At 36.6% G+C, this 21170-nt stretch overlaps 1 protein-coding gene across 3 annotated transcripts in view; it reads right to left on the bottom strand.

Annotated features, from left to right (window-relative positions):
- The window catches only part of WDR37 (WD repeat domain 37), a 40153-nt gene that overhangs the window by 5859 nt on the left and 13124 nt on the right, over positions 1-21170 (bottom strand). For all 3 annotated transcript variants that reach the window (XM_085227056.1, XM_085227057.1, XM_003206972.5), the window contains 8 exons: positions 19229-19324; positions 19027-19091; positions 16595-16730; positions 15191-15262; positions 12968-13012; positions 11543-11619; positions 9969-10206; positions 9337-9478 (listed from right to left, as the gene is read on the bottom strand). In XM_085227056.1, the coding sequence (XP_085083182.1) occupies positions 9337-9478; positions 9969-10206; positions 11543-11619; positions 12968-13012; positions 15191-15262; positions 16595-16730; positions 19027-19091; positions 19229-19324 (871 nt within the window). The remainder of the gene's footprint in view (positions 1-9336; positions 9479-9968; positions 10207-11542; positions 11620-12967; positions 13013-15190; positions 15263-16594; positions 16731-19026; positions 19092-19228; positions 19325-21170) is intronic.

Below are 21170 nucleotides of genomic sequence, written 5' to 3'. Positions count from 1 at the left end.
CACTAGTACCCAATAAAAGACTTCCCCATGTGAGATTGTAACCAATACTATTTTTAAATCCATCTAAACATGGTATTACACACAAGCACAGAGCTTCCAGAGTAACTCTGCTAGCAGCAGCTATCTCAACCTAATAATTTTGAACTCTAATTTTAATCCCCGTTTTACAAGCAGCTTAATTTTAACAGTCAGGTAAGACACATAGCAAGTAGTAATATCAAGAAGCATGAGCAGCCAGTCCTTCAAACATCACTCATTATGGCTACAAATGGGCAAAGTCAGCCAGAGAATGACTATCAAGAACCTTTCTACCAAATAGAAACACAAAATACTCCTTTCAGGAACCATATTTTATGTACTTTTATGTATATGTAATTATTAAATATTAACTGTATTCACATATACAAAGGATTTTATTACATTCGGACTTTATACTTTCGAAGAATAGCATACTGCTGAGCTCAACTGAAAAATTCTCATGACTTCTTTTCTACATCTTTTACCTATTATTTCACAATAAAGCAATTAACACTTTTGTACTGTTTTCAGTTAAATACTATGCAGATCCTCAAATGAAAATCAGTTATTTTCTGTCCTCAGAGTGTACTAGCAAAGCATTTTTGTCTGTGCCTAAAATCATTAGGGAGGCTTCTCAACTCTGTTTCTACAGAACTGATTTAATGACCTATCTTGTAACTGGGGTCACGCATATCAATTTCTTAGAATTTAGTAATTTTAATTTAAGTTGTCAGTCGTTACTGTCACTTTGGTTGTTCTGCAGAAATTTGAATTCATGTCCTATCCAAGCTGCTGATTGAGATTAGCATTAGCCAGGTCACAATGGATCAGTTTATGCGAGCCTCTTAATTTAAATTGACACCAAATTAAGTTTTAATTAGGATGAAGGTCCACTTTACTCATGACACCAAGCTTCCTAATGCATTATTAGAGTGCAGCTAAGCTATCAGAGTGATGATTATAATAAGAATCAAGAGGTCTCCACCTAATCTTCTGGAATTCATGAACCAAAAGTCAAAAAGCCAAAAGATACACAAAGGCCACAGCAGATGAATCTTTCAAGAGGCACTTTTGCATTTGGGAAGAGAATTCATTCACACAATCAAATTACTGCAGACTAGAGTTTGAATGTTCTTTGCGCACAATTTGATTTCTGTTTGCCTAATCTACACAAATCTTACTAATTTTCTTCATTTATTTCCTCACAAGTTCCTCACACAAGCTGCAAAACACCTAAAAAAAAAAAGTTTCACACCTCCATATTGCTGCAGCACATCTGAAATGAGGTTTAGAACTTTCACACTATTAAATCTGTACACTTCACATAAATTGTGAGACCTCCTTATACATGACAGTATGAAGAATTCAAATCATAGAAAAGCTCCAGGTGAGTAAATACACAGTATTTTAGTATTCTGCAACCAACACACAGATATGATCTGTTTTCCCATCATACATTTTATTCCAATTATAGCTGGAATATGTTCTGAAACTGTCTTAAAATAACCCTCCAATTTTGGATGCTTTTTTCCACAACTTTAAACAGTTTTCCAGCTTCTTTGATCTCATATTGGTTCTCCTTTATCGCTTATCACTGTCAAACATAGTTAAGTCTTTTTGACCACATAAAGTTCTCTTTTTTAGATTTATCATCTTTCAAATGAAAACAGTCAAAGCCATTGCCATGCAAACAGAATGTCAGCCCTAGATCAGCTCAATCCTTTCTGCTCCTGTCAAAAGAAAATGATTTTCAAAATAAAACAAAATCTTTGTGTGTACTACTTTCAGTTTAACTATTCATATAGATGCTGCTGGGCACATCAGGAAAAAGTCTGTAAAACAGAAGAGCTGTGAAGCTCCCCTTGTAGCATTCTGATGACCGGGTGAAGGATAGAAAGGAAAAAGAAAGGCATGAAGCTGTTGGAGCAGGTCTAGAGGAGGGCCACAAAGACGATCAGAGGGCTGGAGCACCTCAACTCCTCTGTGAGGACGGGCTGAGAGAGCTGGGGTTCTTCAGCCTGGGGAAGAGAAGGCCCAGGACTCATAGCGGCCTTCCAGTACCTGAAGGGGGCCTACAGGAAAGCTGGGATTTGATAATGGCATGTAGTGATAGGACAAGAGGAAATGGTTTTAAACTGGAAGAGTTAAATATCTAGTCTGATTTAGACTAGAGATTAGGAAGAAATTCTTTACTGTGAGGGTGGTGAGCCTCTGGAACAGGTTGCCCAGAGAGGTTATGAATGTCTTCTCACTGGAAGCATTCAAGGCAAGGCTGGATTGGGCTTTGAGCAACCTGGACTGGTGGGAGGTGTCCCTGCCTATAGCAGGGGGTTGGAACTAGATGATCTTAATGGTCCCTTCCAACCCAAACCATTCTATGATTCTTTGAAAAGGAAGACTGCCTTGCAGTTTTCCATGACACCTTGACAAGTATGTTTAGTAGTCTTCATCCGCTGTCTACCATCCCAAAATTCATCACTGAAAGGCACTGCTGACTGGGATATGCATTGTTTGCAAGCACAAGTGACTACAGAAATAGCCTTTCTTGTAAAAAGCTCTGAAATCAAAGACTAGATATAGAAGCCCTACTTGCAAAACAGCAACAAGAAGAAAGCCTGCTTCCTGAGAAGCAAGCAAAGCAAAGTCAGTGGTGGGAAGAAATAAGCTGACAGAGCAGCCAATACACCAAAAGCCTTTTGGTATTGCCTCCCTAACTCCACTCACATCAAAACATTAAAAGACATCAATCTGCATTTTCACTTGGCCATTTTTACTTTCCATCAATAGTAATCTTCAGTTTGTTCTAACTAAACCTAAACCTGTGGTTAACATCTCCTTGGCTACATTAATAAAAAGTGTCAACAAAGGATCATCAAACCTTGTTAAGGGAATGCTAGAAGACATTAGGTTTTTAATAAATCAAAAAGATGACAGGTACTGTAGGACACTGGAAAAAAAAAAAAAACTGGCAAAAAAGAAGCAGTCTTATGACATTTCAAACCATGGGTCCCAGGAGGAGTTTGGTGTGCTACAACTATTCTCCAGAAAAGCTTCAGCCTCTGCCAAACCCCAGCAAAACTCATTTATCTTGTCGTAGGGAGCAGCCGAGCGTGTACTTCCAGCTGACAGCGTGGCACTTCCTCACCACACACCACTGCCCGGCCTCGAACATTCTGCTCCCTCCGTGGGTCTCAATCAACAGAAATACTGTAGTGCTAGCACTCCTCATTAGGCCGAACAGCTGTCTCCCCAGTCATACTGAGACACAAAACTGTTTTGCATAACAATCTGCTGAAATTTCACACACAGGGAGAAAAAAAAAATGATGTCAAAAATGTTGGACCATGAAATGCTGATGCAGAACACTTACTGGCAATGCATCAAAAAAAAAAAAAAAAGTGAACACTTCTGTTTCCATTTTGATTTGCAATCCCATACTGGGATTTGCAGTTGAATACTTGGAGAAAACATGCTTTTCTGGCAGCAGAACTAACAGGCAAACGGGACTAAGTTCACGAGCGCTAACAGGCACGAGGGACTAAATTCTGGAGGAAATGAACTAAAAGAGAGCTTTCAGATAAATATGTACACCAGATCATAGTTAAAAAACAACATTTGAGTGCTCAAATATAGCTCTTAGATTGCAAGTGGTAACATTCAGGAACTAAACCTAAAGAAAGAGGTATTTGGGAGAGATATATATTCTGTTAGGGGAATAAAGCGCATCCTTACACAAAGCAGCAAACAGCCTGAGGGGAAGCCAGGAACTGGGTTTAAAACCCACAGTTATGAACAGTAGATGCCTATCCAAAAGGACTGCTGCCCTGGCCACGTAAGTACCCTGTGAGGAACACATCAATACCTCCACATCTGAGTGCATAGTTAGGATTTAGGAGTGCTAAACTACCTCAATGCTCAGAAGACAGAAGCATACAATTCCATAAGTCTATTTCTGAGTTTATCTCAAAATATGAGCAGAGCTTTTTCTTCCAGCTTGAGAAAGACTAAGAACAAGCCATGAAAAAAGTAACATAGAGAAGGTGGGAATTCAGAGACGGTCGTTAGCACCGAAATGTCATTTTCTAGCATCTAAATCTACAACGCCTATTCCAGAGATATGTGCTTCATGACACCCAAGAGAAAACAACAAATATCTCCTTTTCTTTCTAGTTGTCTTAAAATAATAAAATGATGCAGTACTGAAAACCAGTCAGTAGCTTTTATGAGAATTACTCAATGGCAAGTTAACAAATTAGTTGTCTTTAAAATCAACTTCATTACCTTTAGGATGGAATAAAAAAAATTCGTTGATCCCTGCAGTATTGCTGCATACATTATGTAAGCTTCAAAACCACAAAACATTATGAAGTGTTAGACTACACTGAATAGGATAAAGAAAAGGTCTTTGGCCACACTCTTGTGTGGGTCAATTAAAAAAATATATTTTTTTTTATTTATTTATTTTAATTATATATATATATATGCACACACAGGGCACTTTTTAGAGCATGCATTCATAAACAGAGTTAAGATTGGCTCTGGGCAGCCTTGTGTAGTGACCCTGGTGACCCTGCACTTGGCAGGGAGATTGAAAGTAGATGATTATCGTGGTCCTTTTCAACCCAAGCCATTCTACAATTCTATGATTCTCCAGAATTTACTGCCCACATCTTTTTTTGAAGTGACTGCAATACCTAACATGAAGAGCATTCAAAATTTGTATGTTACATATCCAATCCCCTAACTAAAACATGTAATGGATTTTCTTATTTCAGCTTTTAATTTTAAGCACTTACTCTTCTAGCTTAAAGAGGGCATACCACTGGTTATACAGCAGAGAACTTGCTATGATAAGATCAGTCACTTAAAAGTTTCAAGTAGCATTTCCTATAGGAAAACCTCCTTGCAAATGATTTTCACCACAATCCTATGCACATTTCTTTTATAGGCACAGCAATTAAAAGTCATCAGCTTTTCATTATTCTCTTAAAATAAAGATGAAAAAATATTTCAAAAACAGAAGCAGTCTAATTTTCCTCATTAAAAAAAAGAAGTTACAGAATCTAATATCAACTCCATAACCTCATATTTCAATGCCTTCCCCTCATAGTTTGACTATAGGTTTTTTTCCCTGTAAATGTTATAAGTTGAATACTACTAATCATTGTGTAGTAATTCAAGTCATGTTGCCTTTATATGAACATGGCAGTGATAGCCTAATGAAACAATTTTAGGAAATAGAACAAGGCAGTACCACTAAAGGAATAGAAGAATTATGTAGTTAGTCAGAAAAGTTTGGGAGAAAGCTGAGAAAAATTCTGCACTTCCTACAGAAGCTGAACTGAAACCAACTCACGGGGAATAATTAGCAGTAGAAAAAATGGGAAGTAAAGTATCACTGATGGCATGAACAGTTAAGGTAAGAACAGGAATATCTCCAGAAGAACCAATGTTTAAACTGGCTGAATTCCACTGAGAGCAGCAAATTGGTGACATTTTGTTTTTCATAAGAAGCCTGTAAATACTTCCTTCTCATTGCACAGATTTTAGTCAGAAGTGCAGAAATTTTATGTAAAACAGCATGCAGTTACACATTCATTTCACTAAGTAAGACACATCAGAGAGAATGAGAATTCAATCTTGAGGAACAAAGAATCAGGGAAAGCCTGCTGACCTTGGCAAACCTGAGTGCCCATGAAAATAAAACAACTATTAGTATCTTGATAAAGAAATCCATTTTGAAATTAATTCCAAATTCACTAAATGTCAGAATTCAGCCCAGCATTCTAATGAAGTCACTACTCAAATATCTTTACATCTTTTTAATTCAGATTTTCCAGAAAACATTGGATTTAGAAGATAAAAAATTGAAGAGGCAAGACACATTTGCTCTTCACTAGCTTCACAGTTCTCATAATAACCAGAAAAGGGAAATGGCTGTTTACGAGGGTGAATAGTGATAGGACAAGGGGCAATGGTCTTAAGCTGAGACAGGGGAGGTTTAGGTGAGATATTAGGAGGAAGTTTTTCCACACTGAGGGTGGCGAGGCACTGGAACAGGTTGCCCAAGGAGGTTGTGGATGCCCCATCCCTGGAGGCATTCAAGGCCAGGCTGGATGTGGCTCTGGGCAGCCTGGTCTGGTGGTTGGTGACCCTGCACATAGCAGGGGGTTGGAACTGGATGATCAATATGGTCCTTTTCAACGCAGGCCATTCTATGATTCTACGATCTAGCTGATGTACTGGGGCTTTCCATTCCTCTTCTACAACCACATAATCTGAATGAAAGAAGGAGAAACGTGCAGTAGTCAGGAAGTCCTACAAGCCACTGCCCACTGCAGCGCAGCACTGGGGCTGGAACTAGATGATTTCTGAGGGCCCTTCCAACCCAAGCCATTCTAGGATAATTTCTGGAAGGCTCTAACCTAGGAAGTCCATTCAATTAACATGTAACAACTGAGTGGATGGATGATAACATAAACATAAGCTTGTCCCACGGTTCTGTTAGACATCTCATAGATAGATAGGGATTAACAGTACTAGGAACACAAGTTTGTTGTGGTGCACACACAAAATGCAGAGAAAAAGAATATTTAATTAAAAATTAGTATTATTTCCACACTAATTCATTATTTTTAAACCTGTAGGAAATAACAAGTGAGGCAAACTGGAGGTGCATCAAACCTAAAATAAAACGTGACACAAGTTAGGAACTGAAACAGTCATATACAAGAAAAAGGTCAACAAAGTTTACAGATCTCCAAAAGATGACCTGAATGCCCTTTAGAGACTCAGCTGAATGCAGGCTTGAAGTACAGAAGTACTATTCAGGTACTGACTTGGCCTCTGGATGAATAAATGTCAAAACATATTGGAAAACATGGTTTGTTTATAGAAAATAAATAAATGAAACTGTTATCATCACCTAAATATCTATTAATACAGAAAGCAAAGCTCTTTAATATTAAAAAGGGAAGATAAAATCTAGTTGCCAGAAATTGAAGCTAGTCCAACTAGGAAAGCACAAAAAGTTTAACAGGGAGGTTAAACACTGGAATGAGCAACGTACAGGATTTACCAAGGGCTAAGTTAAAATCATTATCACTAGAAGAGCCTCATATGCAATTGGACAAGTCTACTACAACTAATTCAAAACAGGCATCAATGTAAGAAGGCCAGCACAGGTGTGATGGTCACAACAGACTCCTTCTGCCTTTGCTGGAGGATGATTTATTTTCTTGGAACTGTGACAGCAGTAAACTACAAGAAACAGCCCACTTTTAATAGAGTGAACAGTTATATGCTCAGAATACCAAAATAACAGGTAATTTCTTAGTCCACTTACTTTAAATACAAACAGTCCCTCATCACTGGCATACACACTTATTTTGAGAGAATATCACTGTATAGTACAAGGCAATGCACAGTAATTGTTTATCTTTTTTTTAAGCCAATTAGCTTTATAAAATCATACTCTGCATGTAAGTTAATTGTAATTTAGTTGTGTAAATTTAAATTGTGTAATTTAGCCTCTCAACAGCAGTATCATTGCATTGTATTTCTAATAAATCATGTGCCATTTTGACTAAATCTTAAATCTAATTCATTACAGCTACTAAGGAAGGAATCTGAAATTACACTATCCACTTATGCCTTTAATAAGCAAACAGACACAAAGTATAAAATAGCAGTGAAAAAAAAAAAACAAATCTCATCAGGTTTGAAGCCTTGGCTTTCTCTCTGATTTCCAAAAAGGAATCATGTGCCTGATGCAAAGTTTAAAAGACAAAAGTGGTAGGGTGGTCAGCTATCACCTGACTTCAGAGGCTGGAGCTCTGAGCCTCTTTTTGAGAGTAGTTTTTTGGAAGCTGTGAGCTGGAGCTACGGACCCCCAGTCTGGCAGTCATAGCAGAGCTGTGGTGCCATCTGCTGACAGGTCTGCTGCCTCTGCTCCCAGGCTCCACAGACACTGAAGTCTATAGTAAAAACTGTTTTTCCTCTTCAGATTCACATTTTAGTTCCAGTGCACTCACGCCCAACATAAGCATTTTACAGCATCCAAGAAAGAAGCAAGCTGCAGTATCAAGTGCAGCACAAAGGAATGAAATTTCAATTCTGAACCACCGTGCATTGCTAGGATTTGATGATAGTTTGGATCTCAGATCAGTAGAAAAAGGCAGTAACAATCTTAACTGTGTGAAAAAAATCTGATTTTCAGAGAAAACTCCTAACTGTTCTCTTTGAAACATATGGCAGTACTTACTTTTCAGAGTTTTCAAGCTAGCAACCATAGGTTACGGTGTGATATTATTTATACATTATATCTATATAAAATTTATAATTAAAGGTGATTTAAGGTATGAGGATAGTTAGTTGACTTGTGTGTGTGTGCGCGTGTGTGTGTTTGTGTGTTAGTTATGCCTGCAGATTAGGGGTACTGCTGTAATACAGTTGATCAGACATTATCTCTTTTTGTCACAATATATGAAATAAATCACCACACCACAGAACAGTTAAGGTCAGAAGAGACCTCCCAGAGGTCACAGGGCAGCTTAGGTTGGAAGGAACCTTAAAGATCATCGAGTTCCAAACCCTGCCGTGGGCAGAGTTGCCACCCACCAGCTCAGGCTGCCCAGGGCTGCATCCAGCCTGGCCTTAAACACCTCCAGGGATGGGGTAGCCTATTCCACTGCCTCTCCATCCTCTGCGTAAAGAATTTCCTCCTCGCACCTATCTAAATCTCCCCTCTTTTAGTTTAAAGCCATTCCCCCTTGTCCTATCATCTATCAGACCATATGAATAGTTGGTCCCCTACCTGCTTGTAAGCTCCCTTCAAGTACTGAAAGGCCACAGTGAGGTCTCTTCTCCAACCTAAACAAGCCCAGTTCCTTCAACTTTGCTTCGTAAGAGAGGAGCTCCTCTAGTCACCAGTAGGGCCCTCCTCTGGACCCACTCCAACAGCTCTGTATCGCTCTGCATCTTTATGTTGTGAGCCTCAGTACCCCAGATGCAGCCTCACAGGTGCAGAGCAGAGGGGAGAACTACAACTACCTCCCTTGCCCTGCTGGACACTCCTCTTGCGATGCAGCCGAGATACATTTGACTTTCTGGGCTGCAAGCACACACTGCTGCCTCAGGTACAGCTTTTTGTCCACAGCTCACCTGGTCTGTGAAAGCAGGTCTTACAAAATAGGAAAGTTAACTTAGTACCTCAAAAAGAGAATATAAACAGTTTTGTTCATATTAACAACCATGTACATTTATAACTTGTAAAAAAAATAAAAATATTAAAAAGAAATTGAAGAAACTGTCACTTACTCTGTGTGGCCCTGAAAGACATTCACAGAATGGATAGAAGGATCTCTGAAATCCCACAGACGGAAAGTTGTATCACGTGATGATGTCACCACAAGACGCTGGGTGGGATGTGTACAACAGTGCGTTAGTTCTTGGTCATGCCCTACAATCACAGATGAGAACATATAAGGTAGCGAAAATAAGACTTTTCATTTCTACACATGCTTGGAATGGAACGCTGATAGCCTCTTTTAAACAATCAGTAAAAGTGTACTAATTATTTCAAATTCTGATGCTACTTGTTGATGTGAAACTATACTTAAAACCAAAAAAGTACTACTCGTTTCACATGATTATTAAGAAATTGCTGCTACTTAATATGCCATAAAGACAACAAATACTTTGCAAGAATGAAAATTTGGCTATATTCAGTTTAAAACAACTGTTCTGTTGACTCTATCACATGCTTGAAAGAACACAAATTCATGCTCAGGGGATTTACAAGGTTGGAATTTTAGAAACCACTGCAACCACCAAGCAGCAACGTAAGTTGCTCACCATACTCATACCATACTCTAGAGCCATAATTTTCACAATAAGGGATCTCCATAAAAATAAACCACCAATTATACCTTTTTTGAGTGAAGAAATACCTGTAAGAGAATGGACTAATTCAGAAGTCTCTACATCATACAGGTTTGCTGTCCTATCCCACGAGGCCGTCACAGCTTGCTTCCCCCCAACAAGCCAGTCAGCTGCTATGACCACTCCTTGATGACTTTTGAGTGAAGTTAATGGGGCTCTGACAGTGGGACAATCACTAGAACCATCTCCATCTCCATCTGGTTCATCTTTATCCGAGAACTCAAATTCATCTTCTCCAGACACTTGCTATAAAATTCAAGAGGGAAAAAAGAATGAAAACAAATGGAAAAGAATGTCTCTAAGTTACATTTTACAGTGTAAATGCTTCCAACTCCATGTAATATGAATGTGGGTAGTGTAATTCTGCAGAACCTTGTCTATTTAAGTGCCTACTATCAAAATCATAGTTGAAGGGAAAAGACAGTTGAATTAAATTAATTTTTAATAACTTCATTTTAAAATCTCTATTGAACTATTTAAATATCTGTCCAACATATAGCCTGGCAAGCCTCTTCTGTAATTCCTATCACTATATTACCCATGAGTTTCATTCCCATGCATATTATCAAGAGACTTTTCCCTTTAAATTTTTAAAGATCAGAAGCATCTAACAGGGGACTGGTCTTAATCTTTGGGAAGACAACCATTTAGAGTCATGTTTTTATCTGTTAGAATCAATATCTTGGCATTGCCTTTTGGTCTTTAAATAACGTATCCCGTATGTAAACTGGATTCAAAAGAAAAGCATTGATTTCTGAACCGCACATTACTCACGCAAGACAAACGCACTCCTTTTTCACTATATATTTGGATGGGAAAAGGTAACATTTGCACTGCTCTTTCAAAATAGAAATTCCAAATCAACTCATCTGAATCAAACATTTGCCATGCAGAAATCTATCCATGCATTTCATATTACATGGCCACCTCTCGCCCCTATTTCGTTTACTGAGAAGCTCATGCTAGAAACTACATCTGTCTTCACAATTTAGTAAGGGTGATTTGAAGCTGCATACAGCATTTGCCAGCCAGAAAATGTTGTCCACAGGCTTTTTTTTTTTTCTTTTTTCAGTCAGCAACATCAGACAGTGTGATTAACGCTGGCAAAGGTCAATTAGAAATCATATTAAATATACAGTTAATAAAATGCCAAAGATACACAACTTTACCATCAGTTTTGAATTCATAGCAACTATAGTTTATTCAAATACCTCAGTGAGGTAAGCTACAAGAACTTAAGCAGTTTAAAAATAATTTTATTATTTATGATTTTAATTGTTATGAAAAACTGCACTTGCCACTTCATTTTCTTATACCTTATATGCTTATTACCTTGAAAAAAGTCAATTAAGGTACTTGTGCATTGTAGTTTCTTCAGAAACACGAAAGGAATTACTTTTTTTTTTTTTGAAAGATACAGAAATATACATATTCAAATAAAACCTTAAACCCCCACCTTCTGCAATCCTGAAATCATGTAATTTTTAATTATGTATAAATGTAATGCTCAGTACTACCATAACATCCACATCCAATGAAATTGCTGTGCAATTAGGTTAGTTGCAGCAAGTTAATTGCTTACATTGCAGTCTGCAGTTGGCTGAGGTGTAGGCAACTGTACTATGTATCTCCAGATGTGAGCTGTCTGGTCTCCAGATGCTGCACAGGGAAAAGAAAGCAAAAAGAAATGGAGGGGGAGAGAGAGAGAGAGAGAGAGAGAAAGGGAGCACTGATTAAATTAGAGTATTTCCATGAACAATCAAAACAAGCTTTCATGTTCGTGTTCATATTTGGCAATACTGTTTGCATGGCATCTTTTTAACAGACACTGTTACAACTCTTTGGTAAGCAAGTCTCAACATTAATGAAATGGTTACTTCCCTGACTTCAACACAGATGAGAACAAAACTCATGTAAAAATTTAAGTAGCTACCAAATTGATCAGTGAAAATATCCACTTAAATCCTACAAATCAGGACACTAACTTCACCGCTTTTCCAATAAATAGCTTCCCAAATATGCCAAAGTTCTTCTTCATTCAATGATTTCATCTATTAAATGTTTCTAGCCCATTTTTTATGAGAAAGCCAAAACAGCAAGAATGAAACTACTCTGACTTTACATTAAGCAACTCAGCTTAACTAGTACCAATTTACAGCTCAGTAGTTGATTTCAGGATCTCTTTGAAAGAGATTTATCAGTTACTAACCAAGATTTTCTTTGCTATGGACAAAACAAACATGCTCCTAATACACAGGGGTAGTGCTGAGAGTCCTACATTGAGATGAAAAGCAGTTTGGTATGCACGTGCACAGGCTTGACACACAAAAAAAACTATACATAAATGTGTTTGAAAAAATTTCTTATGTAACAGATCAAGAAAGGCAGAAGAAAGCTTATTAACTCTGTATGAGGCAGAAGAAAACTTATTAACTCTGTATGATTTTTGGTGTCAGTTTACATAATATTGTTTATGGTACTCCAACACTGACTACAGGTAGCATATGCAAACAGGAAGATCTAATTAATCATATCTCTTTAATCCCAAGTGTACTGCACAAATTGCTGGGCTGTACAGTCCACAGCATTAAACACGAGATCGTTTTCAAACTCAAATTTGTTCTGATATTGACTCTGTCCTGAAAACATCCTTACACTACCATTTGTATTTTCATTTTTTCTTGTGTATATTCAGTAGCATTCTTTTACTTTACTTCCAGAAACATCAAGTAATTCAAAAGTATTAAGACGTATGATTCCAAGTGACTAAGCACAAGTGTCAGTATGGTATGATAAACACAGATAGAATGATGTAGGTCTGATTTCTTATTCCTTAAAAAATAATGATAATTTAATCAATGATGGTACTGACAAAGTAGAAGAGAGAGGCCCCTACAACACCAAAAAGACAGTAGGAAGTGACACACTTATTTTTCCAAAAATAATTAAATAGATTAAAATAGATTAAATAGATTGAAATGATTACATGAAAAAAAAACATACATACCTGTAAGAGCCACTTGCTCAGTTGGATGAAACTTTATCGAATTTACTGCGTAAAACAAAGCAGAGTTGTAAGCTAGTGTACTAAAAGAATTATTTCATAATGTTTTATCATTATAAGCATTGAGACATCAAGAAGTCTTCAGTTTTAATTGACTTTTTGTAGGATTGCAACCCCTTAGTTGAGAGAAACCGTAATATTGGAGCACATAAGCCTATGCAGTATCAAGCAAAGCAGTCACAGAATGACTTGGGTTGGAAAGATCCTTTGAGATTTAGTTCCAGAAAGTCAATTACAGATACCACAACATACATTTTCTAGCAAATTATTTCTTGAACCTACTGCAAGTGTTTCATGTTAAAGAGGACAAACAAACTACTTTCAAGCAATTGTTTGCAAGCTGATCGGAAATAATGCTCTAGATTTCCATAAGGTGAATTTAATTATTCATAACTATTCCTAACCTAATCATTAAACTTACTAGATATGACCATCAGCTTCCTCATTGTTGCTAAAGATTGCAAGAAGAAATGCTTAAAGATCCAATGCAAATAACAAATTAGATTTCAGTCCTGCAACTACATGTAATTGAAGCACGATTGTTTTAAAATACAGCCCTGCAAGAATTCTGTCAGCCTACAAAGCTGCTCTTCATTTTTTATTTCAATGAATAAGATTTAATTACATTACTAAGCATTTTTATTTGCAGAACCCATAAGCTTCACTTCAACAGTTTGAGAAAGAACTTAAAAATCATTTGTGTTCATCATTTAAGTAAAATAGATGCCTATGCTCTCAAGAGAATGCTGGAATTTGCTGAGTATTGAGTTGAGAAAGATACTCATTGTTCACACTAAATCACCTCAATAGCATAATAACTGCTGACATCCAACATTTCAAATCAACTGTCACACATAAGCAAGTGAACAAAGTTTTACTAAATGAAAGCTACATAAACTAGAATGTTACACTGTTCTTTTTTTCTTTGGTTTGAACAGTTTACACACATCTATTTAAACATAGTTTAGAGCCTTTCATTAATTTCATCATTACCTAAGTAGCAACTGAAAAAAAAAAATTCAAGAAAAAAAACCACCAGTAGTTGGAGTTTTTAAACCACACAAGTGGTGTTCCCTAGGGCTCAATTTCAGGGACAGTTCTCTTCAGTGTTTTTAATCAATCACCTCGACACAGCAGTTGAGCGCATGCTAAGTTTATATATGATAATTAAGAGAAGCCACTGATTCCCTTGAGGATTGAGAGGTCTTACGGAGATATCTTATTAGATGGGCAACCATCAATCATATGAAAAATTTAACAAGAACAAATGCCAGATTCTGCACCTGCACCAATGCAATCCTGGTATAGTATATATAAAGTATATATAAAATAGGGGACAACTGGCTTGGTTTTGGCTCAGAATGAGCCAACAATGTGCCCTGTCAGCCAGAAGAGCCAACTGTATACCAGAATGAACAGAATAGCTAACTGGTCAAAAGTAATTGTCCCTTTATATTCAGCACTGATGTGGCCTCACCTCAAATACTGTGTGCAGTTTTGGGTTTCACAATACAAGAATATAGAAATAATAGAAATGTCCTTCTTTGGATAGTGAAAGGACTTGAGCATATGACTTATGAGAAGCTGAGGTACTTGGTTTGTTCAGCCTGGAAGAGAAAAAGGGGTGACCTCATTGCTGCCTATAATTCCCTCATGGGGCAGGAGTGGAGAGGGAGGTGCTTATCTCTCTGTAGAGAGGCTACAGGATGAAAGGGAATTGTTTAAAGCTGTGTCAGGGAAAGTTCAGATTTGAAACTGGAAAAGAAACTTTTTCACCAAGAGCGCAGTCAAACACTGGACCAGGCTCATCAGGGAAGTGGTGACAGACCCAGGTCTGTTCACATTCAAGAAACATTTGGTCAACACTCTTAAGTACATGGTTCAACTCTTGTTGTAGTTGTGCCTGTAAATTTTCTGTATATGTCCTTGTTTATTCATTCAGAATTTACAGAACTATCTTAATACGCCTCTCTTAAAAAAAAAAAAAGGGAATCACATTAGAAAACATTCCCTGTAAGAAGACCGATGGAATTTTACAATTAACTTGCTAATGGTATTGGCAAACCATGAAGTAAAACCACAATGAACTTTTCTGCACGTGTCCAAAAGGCACTTCTCCCTCCCAAAACCACTTTTTCCAGTTCATACAACATGCTCCCATCTTACCTGATCCAACATGCCCTACGTACTTGACAAGGCACTTCCCCGTTTCTATGCTCCACAGCAAAGCAGTATGATCTACAAAGATTGAAAAGTAGCAGTAAATATTTGTTACAAACATATACTTTTCACTTTTACCTCTGATTCAACAAGCAAGTTAACTTGGACTGTAAGGGACACCAAAGGAAATCAATTTCAAATCCAGAAAAGGCCAGCTCCTCTTGATCATTATCTTACACATACATTTGAAAAACATTCCTATCATTACAACTTAACACATCTCTCAAAAGAAGTAAAAGGAGCTATCCCAGTCAGAATGATTTTGCGTAAGTACAGAAAGGCAAATTCTATTTGTGGTATTTTCCTTAACTTGAGTATATATTTATGTATAATGTTCTGATTGCCTGTCATGAGATTAAGAAACACAAAGAGTTCAGTGATGAAAATCTCAATTAGTCACTAGGAACAAAAGTTCTATGTACAAACTATTTACTTTATGCTTAGAAGTCTCAAATGCACATGTCTGCAGAACACTATGAAAAATTACTTAAAAAGGAATCCAAATGTCACTACTTTACCCACCCACAACCTCAGGTGAATTATTAATACGAGTATTTTTTAACCAAGGAAAATTTTAATCCTGAATTGGAGAACGGCTGTTTCCAAGTTAAATCAGTACAAAGACAAAATGTGCCCCTCAGTGGGCATATAAAAATGGTAACAGGTCAGTTTATGAAGCAAAAAAGGTTTCTGGTCCATAGTATTTGTGTATGGTAAGTGTCCTCAATTTCTACTTCCTCTTCAAAAGACTGACAACAAAAAATGACCAACTCTAACTGATTATGATTTATTTCCTAATATTGTTGCAAACATACAAGCCTCCAGACTCATTTTTGGATCATCACAGGTACTACTGAATAAGTCAGTAAATCTGTTTCCTCTCTTCAGTGGAGAGTGAGAAATCTAGTTAGATGCATAACAACTGACAAAATAAGGTTTTTAGCTGCCTCTAGATCCTTAAGCAACAGCCCAAAGAACTTGAGTACACAACAATATGCAAACTATGAAACCCATGTCAGCTGTTTTTATAATGCTAAGTAACACTGATAGAGAATCTTACAGGGATCTCTGAATACAGGAGTACAGCATTGTGTGCAAGGGAAAAGACCTGCACCAAAGCTAACTGACATATACTTAAGAACAACGAGGACGTTTGAATTTTCTACAGGATAAGTGCGTTTCAAGGAAGGTCCAATTTATTTTTGAGCTACTGAACTCCTTTAAATCAACTCTTTCAGAGTGCAGTTCAGTGATGGTATGAAGAATTCAGATACGCTCTTGATGTACACTTGCTTTTATTCAGAGTTTAAACCAGAATTTTCTGAACGTGCAAGCAACACAAAAGCTTACCAGCAGATGCAGTTCCCAAAACCACTGGCTGAGTTTTTGCAACACTGACATCCCAAATGCCATCCCTGTGGCCAACGTATTCCTTTACCAGTTGACAGATTGCTCTTGATGTTGTAGTTTTAAAACTGGATACAATCTGAAAGAGCAGAAAGATCAAATTTTTCCCACACAGACACAAGATTAAGTAATTATTTCATAAACACAAATAGATACTAACTTGTTCATACCTATTCTTTCATTTTCTTACAGTTCACTATTGCTAAGAATCTGCCATTTGATGATAGAAAAGCGAGTTGCAATGCAAACATACTTGATTTCTTACAGCATGCCCCTATTTACAAAAGGCTAAATTACTCTGTACTGCAGTAGTACAACCTCATTGGAGCAATCAGTTATACAAATGCAGTGTGAACATCCCATCAGATATGGGCAAGGATTATTAAAAAAAAAATAAATGTCTATTCCCAAACAACTTCGTCAGACAACTTAAAGACAGTCCATGAAGTCGAGTGTATTGTCTTTGATAAAATGCACTATTGAATGATTCCAATAAAGTACAGAAACATTCAATTCTACAAACTCAACACCATTTTTTTCAGAACTGCAAAAAGCTAACCACATCAAACACTAACCTGAGAGCACATGCCAAGTTCTGTGTAATAACATATTTTAAAGGTTCAGATGTGTTCAACAATTACATTCCCTCAATGTTAAGGGAAAATAGAGAAGACAAATTAGCACATGCATAAATTGTACTAAATTAAAGGAACAAAAAATATAGCAAAAATGGGAGAACTACAAGATCTATAATAAAAGAAAACTGAAAACTCCAGACAATAAAGGTATCACACTTGCAGAAATTTTCAGATAACAGAGGACTGTAATACTTGTAAAATAAACAAACTTTCTTGCTTTCTTGTAACATTTCCACAGACAACTGAAAACAAGAAAAGATTACTCCAAAAAAAAAAAAAAAAAAGCAAAGCAACAGTTATAAATATCTTATTATTACCCCACAAATATTTATCCCACAAATTCATAATTTTGCTTTGCAATAGACTTTCTGAAAAGCTTTGTTAAAACAAAAACACAAAGCAATTCTTCAGTGCTTTGCTCAGCATGCAATTATGAGAAAGTATCTATCTACATGACCTGTTGATTCAAAACCTTTGAATACTTCAACACAAACCACATCTTCAACTTCATAAAAATTAGGAAACTAATTGTCTACATTTCAAGTACAGTAAAAGGTAAACACAAAAAACATAAAAGGTTAAAATCCTATTCATTTGTGGTAACAAAAAGGGACTGAGGCATGTCATTAAAGCAAATTAAGGTTTTTACAAGTTACAGGACATCTTTAAGACTTAAAACTAGGATATTCCAAGTCCTGAGCATGACAACTGAATAAAGATGAGAAATGGAACAGTAGAATTAAGTAAACATTTAGGGACTGTGCTCCTCTCAGATTTCAAAGTAAGTTTTTCAACTCTCAATCCTATACTCAAACTACACTTGCACTCTGTTATTCTAATTTTGAGTCAAATCCTCATGCAAAAGTTTCTGGGGAAAAATCCCACTCCTACTAATCAACAAGTACAAATGTTTCCAAAACTACTGCGCAGTTCAATAATTACTTAATGGCAAGGCCATAATACTCCTTTTTAGTATAAGCCATTTTCTACAAATACAGGGAGTCAGAAATTCAAGAACACTACATATTTATAGACAGCTATAAATACTGATTTGACACTTTCTCTACACATGAGATCTGTTTTTTTTGTTTGTTTGTTTTTTAATTCCTACTAGCTGTTCCTCACTTCATACACCAGTTATTGGCTCAGCTGGTGTCAAGGTTACTTCTTGGTTCTTTGTGCATTCATAAACATTTTTCCAAGAAAGCAAATGTTTAAATGCCATGCAACTTTCTAGGCCTGAGGAAAGTTTTTAAATTACTTCAGCAGATCTCAAAGTTTTGTAGGCAGATAACCAGGTAGTATCCGACTGTGTTTCAGCTTTGTCCTATTAGTTAAATCCATATAACTTCACATACTGCCTTCTATACAGAGAACTCAATTCTCTGCAAGTAAACTCCGTCAATTCATTTTAATTTCCCTCATCAAAATGCTAGTTCCCTTTAAAGAGCTATTGCTCACGCATATGCATGCAAATTTTCTCCCCTCTCCACCATCCACCATCCTTTTTTTTTTTTAAATGAGTAGTTACTGTAAAAAAAAAAAAAAGGTAATAGTGTGGTAGAAGTAATGAGAAATTGATGCATCCAAGATAAAGATACTGTTCTTCCCGAAGCAAATCTACATAAAAAACAGCACTACTTTGCTTAAAGAAACTATAATTTACCACTTAAGACTCTCGTCGATATTACTCTCGTGAGTACACACTGATGAGTAGAGATTTAATTTGTCTCGTACCTTGCTAGTAGATGCCTTGTAAGTTGTCTTTAATTTCTGAGAAAGTTGACTGGTGCTATGGCTGGCTGTTGAGACAAATAAATTCAAAGGAAGATATTTCAAACAACATTAGTTTATTTCTATAAGTAACTCGTCAATAGATTCCAAGTTTGGACCAGTTACATTCAAAAATACGATTTAAGATTCTTTGTGGTTCTCTGACCTTTTGTTTTCAGTTGTCCTTTGCTCAGTTCAGCTCCATCAATTGTCTGTCCTTCAGCTGCTAAACGCTCATTAAGTGTATCAATCTCTCTACGTACTGATAACAAAAAATTCAAATTAATACAAAAAAAGGAGCACCATTAACAATATCATTAACATTCTAAATAAAAAGTGTTACAAGTAATGTGTCTTGCACCGAGGATAGGAAAAGAGATGAACTTTAGTTTTTTAGAAGCAGTTCTCACAATGACATAAACAAAGACTCATGCTGAATCTTCCAGAGATCTACCTTGACCCAGATTCCAAGGAAAGCACTGCTGGCTTCTAATTAGATATTTTTACTATTAAATGTGACTAAATATTAACAAAGCAATTTCTGTTAAATATATAGTCCACCTACACTGACTCAAATCCAACAGAAAGCAGAAAACTTACTAATTGTGTAGCTAGTATATTTATGGCAATGTATGTTGCTTCTTGACAAAGACTTTATTAATCATCAAACAGTATTCTTCCCTGACCTCTTGTTTACAGTTAGAGATTCCACAAAAAAGAGCACAAAGATACATTTTATTCTTTGAGATACATTAAAAATGCAGAAGAATAATGTATATATTTTACATTCAAGTGTTTCAGAAACATTAAGTACCATCTGTGTTATGTGCAAAAAATAATCTAAGTATTCATTTGAAACAAGAATGTGCTTTTCTCTCAATTACTTATAACCCTTGCCAGTGTCATTTGAGCAACAGAGCAATGGTTCAGCAAGATCAGGTACTCTTAAGAGATTTCCAGTTGCTTAGCTGGTTTAAATGGTCTGATTTCACTTCACAAAGAATATTTCCAGTAGCTTATAGTTATTCCTTAAAATCTGGGCTGATATCTTAAAACATCTTCCTCAGGTTACATTTCATTGAAAGTCTTTAGCCAGGCAGTTTTCAGCTTGTTTTCAAGAATAAGGCTAGGTCTGCCTTTCCCACAAATTCTTACAATTTCCTCAAAAAAGTCATTTGTTCCCAGACTTTGACACAATTTCTGATCTGGGAGAACGTGATCCATTAGGATTGTGGTTCTTCCTCATTTCTGAGAAATGCACAACAGAAGTCTCAGTCATAAGCACTAAAAAAAGCCAGCTTACACTTGCATACCATCTCCAGTTTGCTGGAAATGAGCAAAGCAGGATTCTCTTTCCTGTGTTCATAGTCACAAACACCTAAACTTACTAAACACAACATGAAAGAGAAGTAAACAAAGACAAGCTTGTAGTAACAGATGACCGAAACAAACAAGTCAGGGAGATTAAAATAAACAGCTGAAAGAATTAAGGAATTAATTAAGGAATTAGAAGAGACTAGAAATTAGTTGTAATAAGGGAAAGAGAATACATGAAAAGCCAGGAAGGAAAACCTGAGATTCTCTACTGAATGTAACTGCAACACCAATGAAGGAGTTAGACCAAGAGCCAAAATAACAGTGAGCAACTTGGAAGTCATCCTGGGGGCTGAGAGATCACAAATGCCAGGAGTGAAACATAACATTCCGGTGAAGGAGAAAATGCAGAAGTAAAAGAAATGGGATTGATGGAAAATTATTACACTCTGAGGGTTACAGGCAAATTCACTGCTTGCTTTTCTGACGAGCTTTTGTGAAGTTTCATGAATGTTTTGTGTGGGGAAAAAAAAAAAAAATCCAAGAACAAACTTCTCTCACTTCCAGCCAACTTAGGAGACTGAAAAGTCAGGTGTGCAAACTTCCACTAACGTACAAAAAAGGTGTAGTGTTGAAAGCATTTAACCAACACAATCTCAGCTTTTTAATAGAATAAAGAAGCAGCACATTTCCAATAACAAAGCAAGAATGTTATTGTAACTTGAGTATTTGGTTTAACAGTGAGAATAGCTGAAGTGTGGAAAAAGGTTTGACGTGGAGCCAATGTAGACAGG

The sequence above is a fragment of the Meleagris gallopavo genome, chromosome 6 (genome assembly GCF_905368555.1).
Source record: "Meleagris gallopavo chromosome 6, MGAL_WU_HG_1.1, whole genome shotgun sequence".
Taxonomy (NCBI): Eukaryota; Metazoa; Chordata; class Aves; order Galliformes; family Phasianidae; genus Meleagris; species Meleagris gallopavo.
This window is presented reverse-complemented; position numbering and strand designations above follow the sequence as displayed.